The following is a 15047-nucleotide window of genomic DNA, read 5'->3' as shown; positions in this document are numbered from 1 at the left end:
GAGATCCTACAGGGCAGAGTAGAACGGCCCCATAGAGTAAAAAATATGTGGAAGCACACAATGTGTCCTATAGCCGTTGTATCAATTTCATCAGATTGCACAGTTGTAAACTGTCCAAATCACTTTATTATACATTTTCCAAAACACAATGACATAAAAGTGTTCTTCCTGACTTAAGTAATGCAGTAAAAGCAGGTGTTTATTAGACAAGTTCTATATTTTTATATTAACCGTGTTTGTTACTTTATATTTATTTTTGTTATCAGAAATGAATTAGGTGGGAATAAAACAGGTTAAGTTAAACCTTAACATTTAGAGGGAAATGGATTTCCTATAGGAGCTGACCTTAAGCAAATCATTCGTCTACCGGTTTCTACTAAGTTCTTACACTTTAGTATTCTTCTGGTACTATAAATGAAATACAAGGATTTCCCACTAGTGGTAAGGATTAACCACTTCCTTACTCTTTACATTGTTTTAACTTCAGGGAAATTCTGCAGATAAGGGTCACAAACAAGTTGCAGGAAAACCCGCGCCAGACCACCAGACATGCACAGAGATCAGAAAAACTCATGGCAATGAACCAAAAGACTCATGTCAAGGAATGAAAAGTCATCGGACTTACGTCGTCTGCGATAGCTGAGCCATTTCAGAAGCGAAGTGTCGTCAGTTGCTTCCTGCCCATTCCTAGCCCTGCCCGACAATGAAAAAGCAGCAAGGAATCGTGAACATGTATAACTTCCTGACTCTGTTTACTGTAAAACCAAAAACCAAACCCGCTGCCGTCGAGTCGGACTCAAAGAGACCGTATAGGGCAGAGTAGAACTGCCCCATAGAGTTGCCAAGGAGCGCCTGGCAGATTCGAACTGCTGACCTTTCGGTTCGCTGCCGTGGTGCTTAACCACTACGCAACCAGGGTTTCCCTGCTTACTGTAGGGACCCCATAAACGCTTGCCCCTGGCCAGCTTCAGGGAGCTGCCTTGGCGACGTGAGTCCCTGCACGCTCCTTTACTTGGCCAATTAAATAAACGCTTTCACTTTGCCATAACAGCCATGTTCGTTTTCTGTTCGGACAGGCTGCGCTAAGCAGGGACCTGATCCGGTTTTAGACCGGTTCAGGTGGTTACTACAATAGTCTTATGTATCTTATTCCCAAGGTCTTAGGCATGGAGAGCAACTCAATTTTTTTTTCCATGTGCTTGCTAAAAGTGGAAAAAATCAGAAAAACAAATTAAAACTAGAATTCAGAAGTAAAGCCAAAAGCCAAGTTTCTCATTTTAAAAGATTAAACTTCCTTTTGAACTTTTAAGTGGAGGTATATGAAGCTGAGGGTAAACACATTTTACAACACAGGCTAAGAATATGTAGTAGTTCCTCGGGAAAATGTTTTGTTACTGTTCCGTTTCTTCTAATAAGGCAACTAATAGGGTTATATGTTTGTGTCAATAATACTACGCTTACCTTTGTCAGGTGACTCAATTTGGAGTTTGACAGAACAGGAAAGTAAAATACATACACACATACACACCACAAATACTGTATTATAAAATTGGGCTGATTATATTATTCATCTGGATATACAATAAAAGGAGCTTTTTTGAATAGAGAAGTCCATGCAAAAAAAGTTACCTGTAAGATTTTTCAGTTATCCATATTGAGCTCCAACTTTAGAAACTCAATTGTTTAGCAACATATCCTCTGGATGCATAACAAAGAGGACGCTATGTACTTAAGTGTTAGAATAACAAAGTATGAGAATGACAATAACTGGATCTGTTTTGTTCTCTATTCATTTCCATTTTTGCATCAGTGGCACAATGCAGAAGACACTTTTTTTCTTACACAAATAGAAAAATCCTTACAGTTGATCAGTAATACTGGTCAGTTTAGGTAGTACTAACTTTAGAAAAGCCACCACCAGCATAAGTACACTAGGTCTATGCTGTTGTTTTTGTAAGTCTTTAGTTATTGTGAAGAAATAAAGTAATTTTAAAATTTCCCAAAGGTTATTAACATCCTACTAATGTCTCATGCTTTTTAGTGTTCAGGCCAAGCCTCTCTCCAAAGACACAGTGAAACGTTGGGCTGCTGTAATTGGCAAAGGGCCAGTATGTCTAGAATCTAGTCCCTTGAAAGGAAGGGCTCAGAGACTGGATTTTGTGACTTGAAATTGCTATTTTAAAATATGCTTTTTATTAATCTTGATCCTTTTTGGGGATGTCCTTGCTCCCTATTCCTTCTCCATATGATAAATGTTTGCTATGTTGCCTTCCTCCAGAATATATTGAAGCTATGTTATTGCATCTATTTATTTAATTCACCTACTGAGGCAATAAGGCATAAGAATGCCGTCTATGTTAGGCTTCAGTGGCCTTGTTATTTATAGGCCTATCTCCGTATTTTTGTGGGTAAAGACATGGCCTGATAATGGAACAGTTAGTTGTTTACTGATTACTTTTCCTTATGTGTCCAGTGATCAATTAACAGAATAAGTGTGTGTGTGTTTTAAATAGTATGGTTTTAAAACGCAAGGAAAAAAGAGTGGATTCATGTTGTATTTGCTGCCTAATATAACTTAAAAACCTTTTTTCATCTTGGAGACTTGAGTCTTTTTTTTTAATTCCTCCACTCCAAACCCCTTCATGGGCGGGCTGTAAGGATTAGGGAACATTTATAAAATCCGACTCTTTCTAATGATTGCAACAGAATCCTGCTCTAACTTGGAATGGAAATTTTATGTAGGTTGGAGTTCCTCGTTCTGACAAAGAGCTCACCGCAGCTTCCACTTTATTTTGGATTTCTGTAGAGGAAGAAGAAAACGGGTATCACGTAGACACACATCATTGATAATGTACCCTGTCACAGTGGTAGCTCTTTGGCACAACGTATGGCAACAGAACTACCTTTGCACTATCCAACTGAGGGATATAATTTGTCTAGTCTGGGGAACTGTTGTGACAGGTAATGCATTCAATGCGGCACATGTTCCACATTCAAACACCCAGGCTAGATGTCCGCAAGAGCTAAATCTAACAATGAAGCTCTGCTGTTAACACCGTACCTCACGAATCCTAAGGTTTTCACTTCATGCCAAAAGTATCATTATGTACAACCATCCCTAGTGACTTAAAAAAAAAAAAAAAAGGATTGGGATAGCATTAGCTCTGACGGACATTAGGAAGGAAGAGTTTCAGCTTTGTTAGCTTCAAAGTAGCTGTTGATTTACAGACCACCTACTTCATTACCTGCATGATTCCTACTTCCACTTATATTATTTTAACTTTGAAATTTCAGGGAAGGATGAAGTATGCCTGGCTCTAGGTATGATTATAGTAACTCAGAAGTATATGCAAGACTCATCCAAGAAAGAGATTTGTGAATAAGTAATTAAATTTGATAAAAATTTTCCTGGAAAGCTTCAGGAAGTCTCTAAATTACTCTATACAATGGTTGACTTAATATGTTTATAATTTGTCTTTTTTGTAGTTAACACCTTAGATTAATTTTCTGGTTTCTTGTATCCAGTCACTTGATGAAATGAAATAATGATCTTTACCTTTTAGACACTTTGGAAATCACATAGTATTTATTCAGGAGAAATAACTTTTAGATTATGTCCTGAGATTCATATATGTTGAAAACAGCTGCTTTTAGAGTCCACTGGTACTTTAGAATCCAGATATTTGGACACTTACAATCATTTTGCCTATTAAAAGTCAATTTCTTCACTAAGATTTTTGTGAAATACCAGAGGGAGTGTTTAAAACCTCGTGTGCACCTTATCATCTCAGTTTCTGCTTTCACAGTGAACATGCTATTAACATACTTCATTGACTTTGAAGTAAAACTTGTCCTCTTCTTGAATTCTTGAATATTCTCTTTTTATCTTACACACACACACACACACACACACACACACACCTGCATGTAAGCCTCACACAATTCAAACACAACATCAGTATTTCTGAGCTTAGTAGTCTCTACTAAGGTGGTTGTGGTTGGGTAAGAGGAGGACGTCAAAGAACTCTACACTGAAGCAATTCAGATAACTTCTAATGTAAGAATAGTCTTTTCCTTTCTACAAATTCCTTTGATTGCTCCACAGATAGGGGGTCTCATAGGCCTATCAAGCCTAATCGGTTCTAGTTTCCCTCAATTCTTGATCCAACTCTCCTCTGTGTCTTCTTTACTGTCCTCCCTCTCTCACTACTGGAACAAAACAAGCCAGTTTCTGTTTCAGGTAAACTTAGTGACCATCCTTTGTTGTTTGGCCATGTCTTGGTTATGGCAGGGGTCTCAACACTGCCTCTAGCTACATAATGTGTTTACTTAAACAAAGATCAGTCCCTCACTAAAATAAAACTTAATGTTAAGACTCTGTCTCACATATATTTGGACATTTTGATTCAGGTAACAGCCTCAAAATGTGAGTATCATTACTCACATTTTATAGATAAGAAAACTGCAATTCAGAGATCCAGTCCAAGTTCCAATATCATCTGTATGTTGCACAAATATGCCTTGAAAATCATTTATCAGTTGAGGGCCCTGTGATATGATACACAATCTCATGCTCACTATCTTGAACTCACTAATATAGAACAACGATCAAATATATTTCAGAGTGACTTTCATTAGCAAAGACTGACATATCAAAAAAAGTTTTGGTTCACACTTAATTCAGGAAAAAGTGTAACAATCCTGAGAATTGGGTAATTTCTTGTATGGCCTGCATGTTGGCTTTTAAAGTTATGATGGCCTCAATTCATGATTCTGCAATTTTCCGCTTCATTTATTACAGATGCAACCACAAAACCTCTTTAGCATGCCCCTTTTCGTCTCACAACTTTATATAGCTTTTTCTTTTACTAGCGTATATTCTTGGTTTATATGCCCATCCTTTCTTTTTTTTTTTTAAGTATATATGTGCTACTCAGCCTAATTTTTCTTGTTAGCATTTAGGAGGAATTCTTGGTCTGTATTGCCCCAGACAGAAATGAGAGAAAACCCTAGCTCATTCCAGCTCCTTTCACTTTTTACCTTGTCACTCTGGATTCCACTATTATTGGCCCCACGTCTTCTTTGTTTCTACTTTAAAAAAAAAAAATGTGGAGTGTGGCGAAACAGATTCTGCTGGCCTTATGCAGCTGCTACACAGCCTGTCTAGTGATGACTACACGCAGACCTTGGTACCTGGCCTCTAAACAAGGCCCTGACATTTTTTTTTTGGGGCGGGGGGAGATGGAGAGCAGCTACTGATATTTACAAGGCCTATTTTTTATTCTGCTATGGGCACATGTTTGAGCTTACATAGAGAGAGCAGTATATAGGCTGTCTTAAACAATAAACAAATAAATAGATAAAAAGTCCCAGGAACCATAATTCCTAAATTAGCACCAGTAAGAATCCACTACTTTGAAATATGGAACTATGTTCCCAGGAAACTCCTTTTCCAATATCTTGGAAATCCTGGCTATTTTCAAGGAAATCTGTATACCAACGAGGATTACTAGACTATACCAACTAAAACACTAAGTTGCAACTAGTTCTGTTGTAATATTTATCTAAATTTCCCCATGTGTATGAAATACCATTGAGGGCTTATTCTGTAGGGAAAGTCAAACACAATTTCAAATCTGTTGGTTAGTGAATCGTAACCATGGTTTTGAGAAATGGCCCATTTATGAAATGAACTGCTGAATGTGTTCCATAGAACGTTCATTTTTCTAGAATTCTTCAGGAAAAGGGTTGTATTGTAATGTTTCAATAAAGTGAAATGATTAAAACAGTAATCTTTATTCACTATTTGTCATGGATTGAATTATGTCCCCCCAAAAATGTGTGTATCAATTGGGCTGGGCCATGATTCCCAGTATTGTGTGATTTTCCTGTATGTTGTAAATCCTGCCTCTATGATGTTAATGAGGGAGGATGGGCAGCAGTTGTGTTAGTGAGGCAGGACTCAAACTACAAGATTGGACTGTGTCTTGAGGCCATCTCCCAAGATATAAAAGAGAGAAGTGAGCAGAGACAGGGGGACCTCATACCACCACCAAAGCAGTGCTGGGAGCAGAGCGTGTCCTTTGGAACCAGGGTTACTGTGCGGAGAAGCTCCTAGTCTAGGGGAAGGTTGATGAGAAGGCTGACAGAGAAAGAAAGCCTTCCCCTGGAGCTGACACCCTGAATTTGGATTTTCTTTTCCTACTTTACTGTGGGAAAATAAAATTCTCTTTGTTAAAACCATCCACTTGTAGTATTTATGCTATAGCAGCACTAGATGACTAAGACAGAATTTGGTACTGAGAGAGTGGGGTGCTGCTCTAACAGACACCTAAAATGTGGAAGTGGTTTTGAAAGTGTGAATGGATAGAGGAGTGATATCAGCAAAGGACCACTAGCAGCCGAGAACCAGCAGCAGCAGAGAAGCGGCAGCAGCAGAACCAGGAGACCAGCGGGAGACGGCGCTGGAGCCGACCCACAGACCAAAAGAGCTGAGTGCCTGTGTGCAAGAGGCTTCCTGGTGGAGTGGGGTACCTCTGGACACTTATCAGTGGAGCTAGGCTTGCCAACCCATGGAGCCAGACAGCTGAGTGCCTATGTGCAGGAGACTTCCTGGTGGAGTGGGGTTCTACCGGACACTCATCAGTGGACCTACTGAGCTTTGGAACACTTGCCCCAGCAGGGCACATGCTGGTGTGAGGCCCGATGAGCCGAGAGGCCAAGACACCAGGAAACAGAAGCTGACGAGACAAGGAACACAAAAAGCTGAGCTGCATCAGTCCCAAAAGGTATGGCCATGAACTCAGGGGTTTCTAAGAGTGGAGTTGCCACTCAGATGAGCTAGGAGAATGGCATGCCTAAAGCCAAAGGAGCAGAGTTGCTGTCCCAGTGGGCCTGGAAGGCAGAGCTGAAGCTCAGAGCCAAGGAGCCTCCACTCAGAATCTGGAGACTGTGGCCAATACCTAGAGTCTGGAGGGCAGGGTCATTGTATGAATTGTCTGAGAACAGAGGATTATTTTCAATACTTTGAGGGCTAATGTAATGTGTTCTGCTGACTTGCTCGGTGCCTGTCCGGCCATTGTACCTTTGGAAACAGATAACTTGTATTCTAGATTTCACAGATGAAGAATTTTTGGATTTTAGACTTAGAGTTAAGATTTTGCTGTGATATGATGAGGTGAATATTTTTTACATGTTGCAAGGATGTGATTTTTTGGGGGCCAAAGAGTAGGATGTCAATAATTGAATTATATCCCCCCCAAAATGTGCGTATCAACTTGGTTAGGCCATGATTCCCAGTATTGTGTGGTTATCCTCCATTTTGTGATTGTAATTTTGTTAAGAGGATTAGGGTGGGATTGTAACACTACCCTTACTCAAGTCACCTCCCAGATCCAATGTAAAGGGAGTTTCCCTGGGATGTGGCCTGCATCACCTTTTACCTCCAAAAGGAAACAGAAGCAAGCAGAGTTGGGGACCTCATACCACCAAGAAAGCAGCAACAGGAGCAGAGCGTGTCCTTTGGGCCTGGGGTCCCTGTGCCTGAGATGCTCCTCGACCAGGGGAAGACTGATGAGAAGGAACAGTCCTCCCAAACCAACAGAGAAAGCCTTCCCCTGGAGCTGACACCTGAATTTGGACACGTAACCTACGAGACTGTGAAAGGATAAATTTCTATTTGTTAAGGCCACCCACTTGTGGTATTTCTGTTATAGCAGCACTAGACGACTAAAACACTATTTTACCCAGGTGATATGTCAATTACGAATTATACATTTCTTTAATATAATCAGAGAAAGATGATGTTCTCTGACTGCTTTCTAAGGAGTCTATCTGGGTTTGTAACATACTGGATTAGCCCAGCTAAAGTGAGCACTGGCCCATCTTAAGACAGCACAGTTTACCAGTGAAGATCACCTCATATATTTTTATTCACAGTTTAGTTACTTGAGAATTGTGCATACTACTCTGATTTAATAACATATTTTAATTTTACATTCCCATTAATATTCAATGTTCTCATAAGCCTATTTTGCAGAAGTTAACTGGTGAAAACTCAGAAAACTGAGAATACCTTTATTTTTGGTTAAACAGTGTAAAGTTTATATCATGTCATAGAGTTGACAATTTTCATATAAGTGCTTTATATTAAATATACCATAGCATGCACCAAGGGTGTTTTTATTCTTTGGTATCTTTTATAAAAATTAGCACTCATTTCAACACTTTCTTATTAAAGTTTTGCTATATCATATCCTCAAAAGCTAAGAACTTTATCACTTTCAAAAGGATAATCATAAATAATAATAATGAATAATAAAATTTTCATCATATTACATAGTAAACCAAGACCTTTACTAGTATCTGGACAGGACTGTAACATTTGAGACCTCTCTGTTATATAACTTGAATAATTACTCTATAAACAGTAATCATTTGTTATATGTGTATAACAAGGAATTACATGCTACAACATTTAGAGTATCTGTTAGAAAAATATTGGTCACTCATTGTTACTGACTTTTTCAATTAAAAAATGTAAATTTAAAATACCCAAATGTTGCAATATCATTGGGCAAATATAAATTGCTAAAATATTATTTAAAGTGAAAATTAACTCAAAACAGGTCCAAATGTGAGAGGTAGTCTAAAACATTTATCACATTTCAAATCTGCATTTTACAGAAAGTAGGAAGGGCTACTCTGGGTCAGAGTCACGGACATTCTGCCTACAGAAGCGGTGATAAAAACGACTGTGAAAGGCTATGTGGCATCCTGGATTTCACCCTTAGTAGTTCCTGCCAGTGCATTTTAGGTTTTTCAAAACTGATTTTGGTTTATGATTTTGTTAAAATTATTTCTTATTATATTTTCCGTGTGTCCCAAGCACTGAGATTCCAAGAAACACAAAGTATTCATCCATAACTATGCACATAACTGAAAATGACTGTATTCCTTCTTATGTGAAGGGCCCCATCATTTGATCTGCCATCAATTTACTTTTTATCTGTTCCAACGGATATAACCACTTTCTAGTATTATGAAAATTGGTGGCCAAATCAGTTTTTATCTTACTCTTATTGTCCTTATTTTAGCATGATAAACTAAGAAGTGAAAAAGTCTATTGCAGATTTTAAACAATAAATATATATAAACATAAAAAGCATTTTCCAAAAAGAACAGTAATACAAGTGTCTAAGTCCTAAAAATATGATAGATAAAATATATGTGGAAACTAAAAATTAGTCAAGTATAAGAGCTGGAAAATAGTCAACAGCTAAAAATAGGTATTTTAAATGGCTTAAAGGAAGCTTACTGAAATGGTTTAAAAATGACACAAAAAGCATACCTTTACTGGCTGGAGAGATTAGTAGATAGAAGGAATATATTGTTTGCCTTAGCCTCTACTGAATAAAATATGGAGAATCCCATGCTCTTGTTTTTCTTTCAACTGTATGTATCACATGTATTAGCGCAGGTTATAATAAATGAACAAGACATCCTAGATTTAATAAATACATAAGCTAAAGGAAAATCCTTGCTCTTGCAAGGTATGCTCCTGAGAGGTATGAAAGAATACAGGGGTGAAGATATTCCCTTATGCCTAAATTGCTTATAAACGTGTTCCTATACCAGAGGTTTAAAATACATCAATGTGACATCCCTTTATAAAGATTATTTTAATATGAGACTCTTAGAGTACACATTGCTGAGTCTTACTTCCACACCTTCAAAGACAGGGAAAAGAGAGAGAAGGATCACCAAACAGAGCTTCTTCATTCATAACCAATTAATGCCTTACTCCTTTCCTTATTAGAACTACCCTATGGACTTCCCATGCATCCTATTTCCTTCCACTCTCTACTTCCCTCACTCTGACATCAGTAGGAATATATGTTACTCAAGAAAACAGCCTAATCAAGCTGTCTTGTTACCTTCACTTTTTGCATTTCTCTAAGATCATGGTGTTTGTTAGAAACTGATTTTTTTCTTTGTTAGATTTTACATAGTTCTTAAACTCAAATAGTATAGAATTGCTGGTTATGTTTAAAAAATATGTAGTTTCTTTAGAAAATTATCCCGATTCTCTCCACAGAGCACAGCCGAATGAAGCTTCTAAGCGTCACTCCCAGATAATAGGCACAGAGAAGCTGCAACTGAAGAGTGGTTAAAGCCTGGAGAAATGACAACCACAGTGAGCCATCCTTTTATATTAAAAGCAATAAAGAAATACATTTATTTGACAAGAGTTTCAACAATAACAAAAGTTCTGTACTTTACTTAACTCCACTGAAAAACTCTGCTTTCCCCCATTTTTGTATCCCCCCAAAACCAAGGTGGATACCAAAAAACAGTTCCTCACACCTTCTACCTATGTAATGCAGTGAAAACCAGAACACGATAATACTGTACAATCCAATATTACAAATGACACTTTGGAAAATAAAGGAATACCACTGTCATCCCAACATATTCCTCTAAGAACAGGTTTTACAGCAATCACTCCACAATAATCCAACTGGACTCAGATACAGAGACCAGTTAAAAGAGGTTCAATCATAAAAAATAAAAAAAATAACCCACTGCTGTCGAGCCCATTCTGACTCATAGTGATTAACCACTGTGCCACCAGGGCTCCCAAACCAAAACCACTGCTATCCAGTAGATTCTGACTCATATAGGCTGTCACGTCTCTCTCCTGTGGAACTGCTGGTGGTTTCCGAACCATCAACCTGTTAGCAGTCAATCACCTTACCCATTGTGCTACCAGGGCTCCTTAAAAACCAAACAAGAAGCTTCCTTTTTCAGACTTCAGCCTTAAAGCTGCAAAAACAGTTCTTTTTCAACCGAGCCAGAGAAAAGCCCGAGGAGTCCCAAGACCTCTCGAGCATAAAAGTTAGAAGACAAGGTAGTAGGAAGGGTCCTGGAGTGCCTAGGTTGACCATTAAATCTTCCATATGCAAGCTGGAGCCATGAAGAGTTAGTATGAGTGCTTCCTTGGGTCTTTAAGTGCTGTCCCCAGTAAGCATATAACCAAATCCCTTCCAAATCCCCTAAACCCATATATATAACTTAGAAACCTGAATTCCTTCCTACTTTTAGTTTGCCAATTTCAGGGCCAGCAGTTTGGGAATGGGGCTCTGGTGGCGTAGTGATTAAGAGCTACAGCTACTAACCAAAAGGTCAGCAGGTCAAATCCACCAGCAGCTCCTTGGAAAAACCTATGGGGCACTTCTACTATGTCCTATAGGGTCACTATGAGTTGGAATTGACAGCAGTGGGTTTTATTGGGTAGTCTGAGAATGACACCTTGTTTACTTCCTAGAAACATGAAGTTATTCATACAAAATGTTAATAAATAACACGTGGTTATTATTTCTTAAGATTTTTAAAGATGGTAGAGTATCTTGTATTGGAAATTGCCAATAATTAGATAGCAATATAAAAAATGGGGCCTAGAAGTAGAGAACAAACATCTATTTCACTTCAGGGCAAGAGCAGAAACTGAGGCTAGAGTCTAATTTTTACCCAGAAACTCTTAAGTATTAGCTCCCTAAGATCAGGGAAGCTTAATAACAGCTTTATGGAGGAATAGCTTTTTGTTCTTATTGAAAATCCCCCTGTATTTGAGGCAGTGCAAAGAGCTGTCTAAGACAAGAAGATAATTTCCAAGTGGCAGCTGCTAGACATTCCCATCTGCTTTTGACATTCCCACCTCCACCAATCCAAGGACTTTAAAAGGAAAAAAATAAATCAAAATGTAAAAATAAAACAATACAATACCTGAGTCTGCTTTCTTTTTTGCTCATAAAATGTTAAGGATTGATTATTTCTTCTTTTCATATACACTTTTTTTTGTCCATTTTTAAATCATTTTCCTCTGGTTCTCTCTCCTTCAGGGAATTTTTGGTCAGTTTTTCTTTTTTATTGTTATCTTTTTTCCTCTGATGCAGAGAATTAAAGCTAATAAAAAAATTCTCTAAAACCAACTAACTAACCAACAAACAACACCAGAACATTACCATTTTGAATTTTGTCTCTACTGTGGACTTTTCACCGGTCTCCCAAGTAACAGTTCACCCTTACAGTAAAATGCTGTTAAATTCACTGTACTTTGGATCTCATATTCATCCCCATGCACATATTAAATGCTTAGTAAAACAGTGAATAAACAAACTACAAAGGAAAACAGAATCGAAAGCTTCACAAAAATGTCAACATTCGAATGAGGTCAGTGTTGTTATAACCACATTTTATAGAGACTTTCTTTTCTATCATTCAAGCTAATAAACAAGGAAAATTACAGAGAATGGAAGAGAGGTGACTTGATATCTGCAGCAGTTCTAGGACCAAAAGGCCTGGCTGGAAAGGCCAAAACATTCTTCTCTGAGGTCTCAGCACAGTGTTTAGTCTCCGGTGTATTGGTCTAATTGTCTTAAGTGTTTAAATCTTGAAAGAAGCAGAACAAATAGAGATCTTTGCTGCAGTGTTAATCACGTTGACGAGTTAGTATATCCCATCTGGAAACACTGAAATATCTGGGCAGAACTTAGTCCCAATAGCTAGCAATGGTTCTTATAAAACACTAGAAAGTAAGAAGTCTCTATAAAAGGTAAAATTACAAATTAGGTGATGTGATCATAAATCGGTCTTCAACAGCAGACGGCAGACTGACTACGTGGGGTTTTCAGAGACATGGGAAATTACTGACTGGTTTCTTTCTTCTTCTGTAGCTCCAATTCGGCAGCCTTTTGCACGGCTGCATCGACCAGCAGCTGGAAGCTGCTGAAGTCCTTGTACTCCTCTGGCGGCATGGGTTCGGTAGAAGACATAGGCAGGCGTTCTCTGGTGGAAATCTTGCCTTTTTTCTTTGTCTGGGCCTTCCTCTTCCGGCGTGGAGGCAACTCTCGATCCAGAAGCTTCTCTCCTGACTCTGGGCTTACTGTCAGGGGGCCCGGGGGCAGGCATTGTGCCATGTCTGGATCGCTGGACCCTGATTTGGCATGCATAGACGGACCAGTGCTTTGCATGTAAATCGAACCTGCGGCCTTGCCTTTTTGTTGGTTCATGGTGATCTGGTTGTTGTCCCCATCCTGTTGAAGCATTTCTGGGAGAACTCGTCTGCGGGCGTTGATGAACCAGTTAGATACTTGCAGAAAAGACAAATTGGTCTGATCTGACAGCATTCGCTTCTCCGCCTCCGAAGGGTAGGCCTTAAACCTGTGCTCGTAAAGCCAGTCACGGAGGATCTTCACGGACTCGGGAGGCAAGTGCCCTTTATGCTTTCTCTTGCCCCCCGGTAAGGCAGGAACTTTGTCCGTACCTGTGTCAGTATTCACGATTGAGGCGTCTTGGGCTGGAGTTTGAGTCTCCGGCAGGCTTTGCCCAGGGGCTTCCATGTTCACGAGCCCTGTCTTCACTGTCTCGAGACAGCGCGCAGGTCTCCACGGCCTCCGAGTTCCCCTTTTCCTTCTCGGTCAGATGAACAATGCTGCTCACAGCTTAGCGGCAGGCGGCTCTGTGACGTCACATCCTTTCGACGCCCTCCCTTGCCCCACCCTTGCCCCACCCCTTCCCCCACTTCCCGTCTCCGCCTGCTCGCACGGGCTTGGGCTAGGGCTTGTTTTCGCGAGAGTATGTTTTCGCTGGTTCGGTAAAGCTACGTGCAAGCTCTCCAGGGATGTTTTTCTCTGCTGTGGTTATCAGTTTCTGCTGATAAAGTTTGTTCATTTAAAGAAAAAAAAAAATTTTTTTTTTCTTTTATGTGGTGTAGTGGTTAAGTGCTACGGCTGCTAACCAAGAAGTCGGCAGTTCACATCCGCCAGGTGCTCCTTGGAAACTATAGGGCGGTTCTGTTGGGACCTGTAGGGTCGCTTTGAGTCGAAATCGACTCTACAGCAGTGGGTTTATTGGTTTTTATGGCTTGTGTGTAAGCCCCTCACTTTCTTTTTTTTTTTTAATTTTACTCTGATGTTTTTCCCTCTTTTTGTCACTTGCTTGTCTGCATATTATAGCTATTAACCTTAGTAAAAATAGTGGAAGCGGTGCCCACTGCCCTTCCATATGCGGAGCCCATCGGAAGAGTAATTTTTAACTAGAGATTTGCTTTTGACGCTTCCCTCCCTTGATTTTTCCTCTCTATGGGCTTGAAATCTTTGCGGTGGTTTGTCAGTACGGCCATGATCTGTATGTCTGTACTTTGGGTTCTGATATTCAGTTGTGATGATTCTCTATGCAGCTTCAGTCAAATATTTAGGGGTGTCTTAGAAACAATGAAAGGATAGGATTCAAGAAAGAACAATGATCATGGACTTAGATTATTTAACTTTCTTGATACTTAAATCCATGGAAAACACTTGACTCAATCAGGTAAAAATGATTTGGAAATTGTATGTTTTCATTTTATGTAGCTAAAAAACAAGGGTTGGTTCTTTGAAGAATACAACTATAACGCACAGAGGAGCCCTGGTGGTGCAGTGGTTAGAGCTAAGGCTGTTAAGCAAAAATATCAGCAGTTTGAATCCACCAGGCTTACTTTGGAAATCCTAGGGGGTTGTTCTACCCTACCCTATAGGGTGGCTATGAGTCAGAATTGACCTGACAGCAATGAGTTTTTTTTTTTTAAATAACCCACAGGACATTCATCAACTCTGATTCCTCAAAGGTACTGTATAGTATTGTTTATTATTCATTTCAGAGATGTTTCAGAAGAAACTCGCCTTGGTCATCATCTTAAGCATCAGATATTATCCACAGTTTGTTTAATGGAGACCATAGCCTTTTGCCCTTGAGAGTTCTTATTTGGTGTCACTGAGCTGTACATCAGAATATCGTCTGCTGATAAATTTACTGGTGCTGACTTTCCTAACTTAAAATTTACTCTTACAGAGACCTGTTGAAGTATACAACTGAATCTAATGGATGTGTTAGTAAAGCTTCCAACAATCGCTAAGTGCATATGTTGCCTAAAATTGAAGGTCTCCCTTGGCATACTCTAGAAAAGAGTGCTGCTACTACTACTTAAATTGTCTTGTTGTTGTTGTTGT

The 15047-nt window shown here is 39.3% G+C and overlaps 1 protein-coding gene across 1 annotated transcript; it reads right to left on the bottom strand.

Annotated features, from left to right (window-relative positions):
- Window positions 1-12704: 12704 nt before the first annotated feature.
- TGIF2LX (TGFB induced factor homeobox 2 like X-linked) lies at window positions 12705-13550 on the bottom strand. The gene has a single exon (XM_003412749.2). It carries the CDS (start codon window positions 13398-13400, stop codon window positions 12705-12707), a length of 696 nt encoding a protein of 231 aa, XP_003412797.1. The 5' UTR covers window positions 13401-13550.
- Window positions 13551-15047: the final 1497 nt, after the last annotated feature.

Source organism: Loxodonta africana, chromosome X, assembly GCF_030014295.1.
Source record: "Loxodonta africana isolate mLoxAfr1 chromosome X, mLoxAfr1.hap2, whole genome shotgun sequence".
In the NCBI taxonomy this organism is placed as follows: domain Eukaryota; kingdom Metazoa; phylum Chordata; class Mammalia; order Proboscidea; family Elephantidae; genus Loxodonta; species Loxodonta africana.
The sequence above is the reverse complement of the archived record's forward strand: the minus strand, read 5'-3'. Positions and strand labels throughout refer to the sequence as shown.